The sequence below is a fragment of the Entelurus aequoreus genome, linkage group LG08 (genome assembly GCF_033978785.1).
Source record: "Entelurus aequoreus isolate RoL-2023_Sb linkage group LG08, RoL_Eaeq_v1.1, whole genome shotgun sequence".
NCBI classification, from domain to species: domain Eukaryota; kingdom Metazoa; phylum Chordata; class Actinopteri; order Syngnathiformes; family Syngnathidae; genus Entelurus; species Entelurus aequoreus.
The window spans coordinates 18,090,689-18,101,569 of record NC_084738.1 but is presented as its reverse complement, the minus strand read 5'-3'; the positions used below and the strand labels follow the sequence as shown (position 1 = coordinate 18,101,569).

The window sequence follows — 10,881 nt, the reverse complement described above, 5'->3', positions numbered from 1 at the left end:
CTGTCCACAAAGTGTTAAGTACATAAACAAAAGGACATTCACTTCAGTAGAATAAATACTGACAACACAATGTGACATAGCTCCATTCGTATGGCTTTGAATGAAATTGCAAGCTGCCCAAGTGCTCAAAAATGTCAACAATGTTAAATGTAACTTTTCACTTTTGCAATAGTTACTTTACTGATATTGAATTATAACAAAATTGTACTATGTGTGTATTCAAATGAAAATATAGGTATTGTTTACATTAGGTGTGCATGTGAAAGGAACTACAGATGTTTACAGTACTTTGTGTCTATCAGTGGCGTGCGGTGAGGTTAATGTCTGGTGAGGCACGACTGCATCATCACAGTCAAATTTACAAACATATGAACCTGCAGTGCAGGTGTACCTAATGTTGTGTCCCTGCGGTCGTTCGCGGCTCCTGCAGCGCGAGCATTGTTGTTTTTGCACTTTTTGGCTTCTTGTTAAGTGACTTTTTTTGGGTGGATTCGGTCTTGCACGTGGAGGGTTTGGGTGTGGGCTTTGGTTGGTGTGGCCGCGGTGCTCCCGTCGGGCAGTGCATTCTGCGGCGGAGGTGCTTGTCACCAGGAGGCGGGGTTATGATACGAGCCTCACACAGTGTGTCTCCGCAGCAGATTTATGATCGCTCAGCACTAAAAATACGTTACACACATACAGTTGTTGACAAAATACACTGTACATTATATACCTCAGCTAACTAAACTATGGAAATGTATAATATAATTCATATAGCAATACGGTGTCACTGCACAGCAGGCCAGCAGTTAGCCGAGTCGCAATCCATGGTGAGGCACCGTCTCTTCTCAGTATTTGAACGGCAAATGTGAAAATAAAAATAAACATAATCTAAAACTGGTGAAGTTAAATGGAAAATAACTTTAGTATATTCACCGGATACATATAACAATTTAATTAATTTTTTTTTCTTTTTCTTTTTTTTTTCTTTCCGTGATGGCAGGTGAGGCCCCGCCTCCCCTGCCTCTAGTGACTGCACGCCACTGGTGTCTATGCAACTAACTCGTCAAGTCATAATTATTTGTGAATGTGAATGAACATCGAGGTGTTTTTATTAGGTGTGTCAAATAATAACACATAATGTTAGGTGTGCTTGTGTACTGAATATATTGTACAGAGAGAGGTTTGTGTGTGAGACAGCAAGAGAGCGAGAAAGGGACAGAGAGAAAGAGTGAGAGAGGTTTACACCGTGTGTATGTGAATTGACATACAGATGTTTGTATGATGTAAATGTAAATGAACAAACAAATGTAATGTGTGTATGTGAATGGAAAGGTGTTTGCATTATGTGTGTATGTAAATGTAAAGACAGACGTTTATGTGATGTGTGCACATCTGAATGGACCAACAGATGTTTACGTTATGTGTGTATGTGAACTGACCGACAGATGTTGGTATTACGCACGGGGTATTTCCATTACAGTATGTGTATGTCAATGTAAAAACAGACATTTTTGGATGTGCGCATGGGAATGGACAGATGTTTAGGTCAGTGGAGGCTGGTGACTTCCAGAATTGAGGAGGCCATTTTTTTCCGCTTGCTCACTTCACTCGCGATGGAATGTTCCCTGTTCTCTTATCTGTCTTTGTGCTGGCCAAAGGCATACTATTTGGAGTGTAAGCTACAGTCAGAAAGTTCTTGCTGATGCAATTCATTGTGCAGAGCTTAGCCTTGTGCCTTCCTGAAGAAATTACATTGCTGTAAGTCTATGAGCCTGCCTGATAATTAAGCTGAGAAATGACATTTGGATGTTATATAAACGCCAAGTGAACATGTGTAAAAGGCAGGAATTTTAATTATGTAGTTAAAAACAATTTTGTTTAGCTTACATTTTTCATTCTTCTACAGCTTCAACATGTAATCACCAATTTAATCAAGTTTAGCATATAAAAAAGATAAGATAACACTTTCTTTATCATATGTAGTTTTATTCAATATATTTAATATAAAATATGTAAAAATATGGTTCCAGTTGGCTTTATCTGCTGAGAAACACAGACAAAATGGAGTGTTATTACTACTGAGAACTAGTGGTGTAACACTGGTAGAGACATCTAATTAGTTCAACTCACATCTGGTTTAGCTGAGGGGCGGCATGCTCTCTCCTGGACTCCACTCCACAGGTTGGTGCTGGCTTCATTTACTGAGAAATACAGGACATGAAATTTTGTGTTATTACTACTGAGAACTAGTGGTGTAACACTGCTATTACTACTGAGAACTAGTGGTATAACACTGGTAGAGATTTCAACCCACCTCTGGTTTAGCTGAGGGGCGAGGGGCTCTCTCCACGACTCCACTCTACGGGTTGCAGCTGGCTTCATCTACTGAGAGACATGAAATGGAGTGTTATTACTACTGAGAACTAGTGGTGTAACACTGGTAAACACCCAGTTCATCCAAAAAGTAATTCAGATTGTACTGCAATTTCTTGAGAGCAAAGTAGTGAGAATACTCACAGGTCGTGTGGATCCAGAACGTGTCCAACTCAGCCTGCTTTCGAAATCTGTCTCAGAGATGTTGTCAACTCAAGGAGAAATGCCTAGAGTGAAGGGTTTAACGTTAACGCATATCTATCTCCAGCCCAAGATCTCAAATTGCGCCAGAATCTCGCCGATTTCCGAGGTCGTTTTAAGCAAAAGTATTTGGCTATATGAGCTATAAACTTCACGGATGATAGCCAGGGGTGTTCTCTAAATTTCCTGAAAAGCACAAGTTGATAGGACACTCGTAGCCACTATGGCGAGTGTTTGTTTGACTGAAGTGGCTGGCGAATTCTCAAAATGGCTTCTGTGTTGATTAGGAAAGGAAAGGATTGATTCCAAATGAACCAGTAGCATGTGATTGGACGAACAAAATGTCAATCTTTCAGCCCTGGACACAATGCATGGTGAGGCCAGGCCTCCGTTGCCCACCCATTTTCAGTGATCTGGCCAATCACATATTGGCATGAAAAAGCATGCATTACATTGACTTCTATGAGAAGCTAATTTCCTAGGGGAGGCCTGGCCTCCCTTAATACAAACTGATAGGGAAATCTGGCCTGTTGCTTTACAATTGCAATATTGGGTTTTAGCCATGGGAACATTTAGATTTATGAACAAAACTAAAATAATATGAATATAAAAAATAAAAAATATGTTTTTTGTTAAAATAAATAAATAAAATAAATATATTTATTGTTTTTTTTAAATCTCTCTCTTCTCTCAAATTATTGGGGAGGCCAGGCCTCCTCCACCTCTATGGAGGAGCCTCCACTGGTTTAGGTACTGTGTGTATGCGAATGGACAGAGAGAAAAGAAATGTGAAGAGACGTTAAATGGAGCGAATGGACAAACACATTTTACATTACAGATTAGTGACCTTGTGACAAATTGCATGTTAAAGGTACCTATTTGCAGCAGTTAGGTGGCCGCCGTAACTACCATTGAGGACACCGAGGTCATGTCCTCTGTATTTTTTAAGTGACAAAAAGAAGATAATATGATTGATGCAAAATGTACTTTGTGCTGTACTGTACCGCGCCTGTACAGCACAATGCAAAGATCTTCTCACAATATACGATCTTTGGTCATGCAACTCCAGCAACGTAACACAATGACATCCACTTTTACTGTAAACGTCATCCGACCCGAAATGCGCCGTCAACATAACGTTAACATTAAATTATACTGACGTAACTAATGTTGGTTTCATCTAAATTAAATTGATGCCAAACCCTAAAATATCGTTGTCATCTGAGCCAGGTACTTATCTGTCACTAATAATAATGTGACAACATATTTCTCTCTCAAACTTCCGGTAGCTTTCGTGGCACGCACCTTTTAATACTTAGTTGTCAAACAGCTGGTCGTGGGCTCGTTTCACGGTCATAGTTGAAACTATGGTGAGGTTTTAAATTTATCTTTCAATGATGTTAAAATGATTTAATATGCAAAACTTCAACGTATTAATAAAAAAAAGTGGACAGTTACAAAATCATGCTGATTGTCAAAGATGTTAGATAATATAACACGTGATAGTTTGACCTCAACTGAAAGCTTTTGATATTTTGGGAATTCATTGTGTTGCTCAAGGTAATGTCATCCATATGGGGCTGGGATACACATGATTTAAGCCTTTCGAGGCTCTTCTTGAACCACCAATTTTTGACCTCGGTATTTGTCAAATCCTAGTTACGGCCCTGTTGGCCACCGAGAAGGCGCTTGCATTCAAACAATCCGCAAATTCTAATTGTGACAAATATAGACGTGCATTTGTTAAAAAGGCCCTACTATCCAAAACCAACTTTGTTACGTGATGGTACCTGCTTATGTGTATTTGGGATCTGCATAAATTCCCAAAATTTTAAATCAAACCGTCGAGGTATTGCGGAGATTTTACTTTAATAATCAAGCTCATTGCTTTAAGTAAATCATACTCATGGTAGTTTTTTTTAAAAGCAGTGACATTTGTTAATCGGCTCCAAACATGGTTTGTATAATATACTCGTATCATTTTGTACACTGTGTCTATTATGGTGGCTTTGATGTTCAGTGTGATTCTGCTGCCAAAGATTTGACAGGAAGAAGCTCCAAACAGTTAATAAGAAACAATATATAGGCGTCTCCTCACTTCTTCTCACTGTTCTTAAGGGAGTTCCTCTTTTTTCTTTCCTGTAACATCATGCTACTGATTGACATACCGCACGCAACGTGTTGTTTTGAGTGAGGCTGATGGGTAAATACAGAAGGCATGGAGGCGATGAGACTCGCTGGCATTAAGTAAAGGGCAAGCAAACCTATTGAGTTGGTTCACTGACATCACTGTTTACTTTATAAAAAATGCATGATTGACTGGGATTGGACAGCTACCAAGTGTTTTGGCTATGAATCAGCAGAACACATATTTTCACTCGTCTCATAATTAAGTTGCTAATGATATCTTGCAACCGTTTTACCACGGAACTGTTTTTGAAGTCATGCACGATTGCTTAATTGTAAACGGTGAATGGGGATTACGCCCAGCACTTTGGTGTTCTAAATGACATGGTCCGAAACTATTGTGCCTTTCCTCAAATGACGTATTATCTTCTGGCGTAATCCAGACAGTGTCATTTTTCCTCCCATGGCTCGGTTTACCAAAGTACATAAGGAGCCGTCAGCGTGTTGTGTGTTTAAACAGGATGCAATGCACTAGAACAGTCAGCCTTATGGGGATTGTGCTTTTGTGTAAGCAGGCCCGTCGTGGACGCATGCCTCGATGGAAGTGTCAAAGGCAGAGAAGCGTCGCCCACTAGCCAAATCATTAGGGACACCTGCGAACCAATGCATGGAAATTTCAACAAGGATGACGTAGTCATACATCAGTGATGCTATAATGTTTGGATTGAGTGCATTCGACGAATCGACACAAATGTGACGCAATGCACCACTGCGATGACAAATAAACCAAACTGAGCCTTGTTGACTTTGTATCGGATCTTATCACACTGTCTTTTGGTATAGTTAAGGCTGAGCGAGCAGAACAAATCCCTATAGTCTGACTTAAAAAACAACAACTCACGCTTCATTAAAAGCTTTGACCAAAACAAACAGCAACGCCACCATAGGTCACGTTACACATCTTCCCCCATCCAGGTTGAACATGTACACAGTGAGAGACCACTCCCATCCAGCATACCTTCCACGCTATATCCCAGTCTTGACCTGTAATACAATGCATTTTCCACTCTGATTTACGTTTTTACTTTTAGTAAATGATATCAGCAGTTTGTTTTTTTGTAACCAAATAGGACTCGAGGCCTGGGTGCTAAGGTAAGGATGCTCCTCTCTCTAAAGCCCTCAAGTTACGGTACAGTTCATTTTGAACACGCTTAATAAAGTTACTTTAAGGGACATCGCATGTTTACACGTGCACAATTTCAATATGTCCGAAAAGGAGAAGGAAGATGCTGAGCTGGTTTTATCCTACACCTTCATTATGTCTCAGCATTTGGTCTGTTCACTTTTCACATGTTTACCCATTCCAAAGTGGGAGAGAAAACAATAAACAATGTGTAATAATAGGTAGCGTATTTTGGTAAATACTCACAGAAACATTTCAATCACATAATATAGAACAAATGCTACATTAATTCAGGAGAAGTGTTTCTCAGTATTCACCTTGTAAACACCATATGTTTATGTGTTTTCTTATATTATGACTCAATGTGTTCCATAGTTTTATTCCACATATGCTGAACGCTTTTAGTATTGTCTTGAATATGATTTACCCCAGAGGTCCTGTTTTTCCCTACAATATACCATAGAGCTGCAAAAAACACATCCATGTTTCTGTATCAAAATATATATATATATTATTGTTGTTTTGAAACTTAGGTGCACAAACCAGACAAATTGATGATACTAAAATCTCATATATGTATAGTTGACTTGATTTCCTCCTAGGGGAAGATGCATTTCTTCGTTACTGTGCTGTGCCTGAGTTTGGGAGAGTTAATCAGCAACGGTGAGTAATTTGACATGAATAAACTATGCTTTACTTAAAGTGCCTTTTGAAGAATATGTTACAAAAAAGGTCATATTTTGCCACTTTTCACCCACACACCCATTATTTACAATATAAACATGTACTGTGTAATCACCTAATTACGATTTGCATTGATATGGGTTTGCTTTATGTCGATACATAACAAGTCCTACCAGGGGAGGTATCCCAAATAAGAGGTTCAATAAACTCAAAGTTTAAACCTGAAGTCTGAGTTAATAGACCTTGTTGGGTTGCAGAACAGCTAATCTGAATTAGTTCAATCAATCCTGAGCATTTTGACTTTTGAGTTTAGAACACAATAAAAAATCCATGATCAACAGAGCACGGATTCTACAATTTACCATCGCAGCTGGGGACAAAAAAAAAAAAAGTTGTCTTTCTATACCTAGCCAGAACTGAAAGTGTTATTGCGTGTTTATGGTGAGTATGAATATTTTCTTTGAGAAAGAAAAGTAAAACAGGAAAATAATAAGGGACTGAAGGGAAATATTATCATTGCCACAGTTAATTTTTAAGTTTGAATGCAGCAGTTTATTGATTTAACATTTAATTACATTTTCTGGTTGAAAAAAAAAGTGGGGGATTGATATGGAATACAATACCATCCTACCAGTAAAAACGGACATGGAGACAACTGAAAATAATACATCTAATTTGTTTTAATTATAAGTCACATGCAGATTCAATGCAAATGCAAAGTAAATATGAATCAGTGGCTATATTTTTTGTAATCAGACACAATTTGTTCATCATACGTGTTATATAATAAAATCTGGTCTAGGTGTCTTGATCAAAGAACAATCAAAAATTTCAGCTCTTGTTGGCAGGTAGTTATTTGCTTACTGTAATTATTATAGCTCACATATTAGGTATATTTACAGTGATGGAATACAGTAGGAAGGGGATTCAAATGGCCCCATTCGTCACCGTTTACCTGACACATGAAACGTGACAAATCGGCAAAGGGTCCACTATCCACTTCAACCCGCCAGACGGCAGTAGAGTGCTAAATATCTTAACATGTGTTTTGTGGCAATTCCAACTTTGACCACAGCGTCAGTTGCTATGTAAAGTGGCGCTTTCCATCATTTGCTCTACCAAAACAATCTACTTTTTAATTAAAACAAAATATAAATACTTTATTTAGTTATGACTAAGACTGATTACAAATCGGGAATTTTTTTTTAATGGCATACAGCACCGATTTTAAATACAATAATTATGAACATTACAATTACGAAAAAAACATAGATCTACAGGTGCAGCAGGGAAGAGATTCATATGGCCCCATCCCCGAGTGGATCTTGCGTGAGATCTTGTTGGTCATTTTGCAATGCAGTCCGCAGAAAATGATGGAAAGCACCACTCTTCATAGCAACTGACGCTATGGTCAAAGTTGTAATTGCCACAAAACACACTTTAAGCTATTCAACACTCTTCTGCCATCTGGCAGCCAAAATGGACAGTGCACGTCCCAATTTGTCACGTTTCATGTGTCAAGTAAACCGTGACGAATGGGGTCATATGAATACCCTTCCTACTGCAGGTTTTACTTTATCAAATGTTTTGTTTACTCCGAACAAATCCAATTATTTGAAATATTTAAATCAAGGACTTAAAAAAAAAAGACTGACAAGATATGTTTGTGGGATGATGACCTCAAAGTCCTCCGACGACATACATCTTCAGTTTAGTTCAGTTTCAGTGTATTTCGAACATGCATACGATACAATGTAATGCATCACACATTTCCAGTTGCTTCATTACAGCACGTCCAAAAAGGAGTAGGAAGAAGCAGAGCTGATTTAATCCTATCCCTTTTCATACCATAGCAATTTTATCCCATTTCCTTTTTCTCTGTAACAGAACAGTGAACAAATAAATAATGAATAAATAATATACCACAGTAAGCAAACAAATATTAAATACATAAATAATCTTTGTTTTAATAAAAGAAAAAAGAAAAAAAAAGGGTTTCAAGATGTTCATCATAATTCTTGTTCTGTGTACTTTGTCTCTTAAAGTGAATCATATTAGTGCTTTGTTTGATTTCTTTGGTTAATCCGTTCCATAATTTAATTCCACATACTGATATGCTAAAGGTTTTAAGGGTTGTACGAGCACACAAATGTTTTGAATTAGATTTTCCTCTAAGGTTATATTTCTCCTCTTTTGTTGAGAAGAATTGTTGTACATTCTTGGGTAGCAGGTTATAGTTTGCTTTATACATCATTTTAGCTGTTTGCAAATGCACCAAATCAGGAATCAGGAATTAATTTTGTTTTACCATCTTATGGTTAGAAATGAACAGACACATCATCTCTGACATCTTGCTTCCTGTTTATCAGGAGCGAGGAGACATGAACAAACTCAGGGATTTGTTACTATGGTAACTGACTCTTGAGTCTGACTTACCTCTTTTTTTTGGAACACAAAACCCAGAATGTTCCTCTTCTCAAGAGTTTTCACTTAACCTGCTATCTGAAATACACCCCTGCAACAAGCAAAGAACAAAACGCTAACATTTACTTTCTTTCTTATCTTTTTCGATATATTTTCTCTCATTTTTAATTTCCAAAGCAGCTGCTGGAAGTGAATGGTGCTACACAGGCTGTGGTAAGTAAGTGCAGGCAGGTCTCTGACCAAGAGATTCTCAGGGAAACCTTTCATTAATTTGCGGCCCTTTGCTTGAACAGATCACACACCGACTCACTGGCACGAACTCCCCGGCTCTTTCTGCGGCGGCCAAAGGCAATCGCCCGTAGATATATTGACCAGCCAGGTTGAGAAGGATGAAAACTTGCAGAATTTTACTTTTGTCAACTTCTCATCGCAACATTCCTTCAAGTCTGTCATAAACAATGGACATACAGGTACAGTATACAAAAAGATAGCCGAGGCTTTTTTTTGAACAATTGAAACAAAACTTTTCCGCCAACCGCTTCTGTACAAATGGTATGAACTCTGTGGTTGCTATGGTGACCTATATTTTAGTTGTGCTGAGTTCTGTAATAACGCGCTACATTTACTTGAGTAACATTTGGATAAATTGTACTTGTCAGAGTACTTTTACTTTTACTTGAGTATTTATGTGAAAAATAATCGACTGTTTACAGCGGATGAATTAATTTGGCTCTTCAGAGGACCTTCTTTCGTCAACCAACTCTGGTCTAAAGTAATGTTTCAACTAATATCAGTGCACTACTCACCTTTGTCTATGTGTCACCGCTTGTGTTATGTAACTCGGCGACATACCACATATGAATGCCAGGTGTGTCCAAAGTGTCAGTTACTTTGGCATATTATTCCTACACATACAAGAACACTTAGAAGAAAAAAAAGAACAGCTATAAATAACAAAAATACGCCTCGTCGCCTGTGAGACGAAGCTGACACGCAAGGTGATGATTCTTTAATTACTGTATATTACATGTATACATAGGCTGGGTTTAACCTGTTTAAAAAAGAAAAACGTATCCAAACAGCCCGAAGTGGAAAAACTTTGCACACTCTTGTCTCGTGTACCGTATTTTACGGATTATAAATCGCTCCGGAGTATAAATCGCACCGGACGAAAATGCATAATAATGAAGGAAAAAAACATATATAAGTCGCACTGGAGTATAAGTCGCATTTTTGGGGGAGATTTATTTGATAAAATCCAACACCAAGAATAGACATTTGAACGGCAATTTAAAATAAATAAAGAATAGTGAACAACAGGCTGAATAAGTGTACGTTATATGACGCATAAATAACCAACTGAGAACGTGCCTGGTATGTTAACGTAACATATTATGGTAAGAGTCATTCAAATAACTATAACATATAGAACATGCTATACGTTTACCAAACAATCTGTCACTCCTAATCGCTAAATCCGATGAAATTTTCTTCCTCTAATATTATTTGATATTTTACGGCAGGGGTCCCCAAACTACGGCCCGAGGGCCAGATCCGGCCCCCCAGCATCCAAAATCCGGCCCACCGGAAGTCCCAAGTTAAAAAAAAAGTGTTTTAATTTTTATTTACTTATTATTTTTTATTTTATTTTATTTTTTAAATTTTTTCTTTCCTTTCTAATCAATTTTATACCGCTTGTTACTCTCGGTGTCTCCTAGCTGCTCAGGCAAATCATATTGTCTAAAAATTAATTTTCCCATCGATAACGTGACAATGTTAAATGTTGATGAACATCAATGTTATTTGATGTTAAATGACAAAACTGATTAACTCGCTGGAATATAAAGACAATGTATATATATATATATATATATATATATATATATATATATATATATATATATATA

At 37.7% G+C, this 10,881-nt stretch overlaps 1 protein-coding gene and 1 long non-coding RNA gene across 3 annotated transcripts in view; one reads left to right on the top strand and one right to left on the bottom strand.

The window, feature by feature from the left end:
* Positions 1-1,782: 1,782 nt before the first annotated feature.
* On the bottom strand, positions 1,783-2,534 carry LOC133654989 (uncharacterized). Its single transcript, XR_009826926.1, has 4 exons — positions 2,500-2,534; positions 2,297-2,367; positions 2,113-2,183; positions 1,783-2,025 (listed from the first exon to the last, which is right to left on the bottom strand). It is a non-coding gene; the product is annotated as an uncharacterized LOC133654989 (long non-coding RNA).
* Positions 2,535-5,634: 3,100 nt separating this feature from the next.
* LOC133655548 (carbonic anhydrase 4-like) overlaps positions 5,635-10,881 on the top strand; it is a 42,070-nt gene continuing 36,823 nt past the window's right edge. The window contains exons 1-4 of one of the 2 annotated variants that reach the window (XM_062055790.1): positions 5,635-5,835; positions 6,469-6,529; positions 9,152-9,187; positions 9,268-9,444. In XM_062055790.1, coding sequence (XP_061911774.1) covers positions 6,475-6,529; positions 9,152-9,187; positions 9,268-9,444 — 268 coding nt within the window. In that variant the 5' untranslated portion in view covers positions 5,635-5,835; positions 6,469-6,474. The remainder of the gene's footprint in view (positions 5,836-6,468; positions 6,530-9,151; positions 9,188-9,267; positions 9,445-10,881) is intronic. The other variant, XM_062055793.1, reaches the window with a different exon arrangement.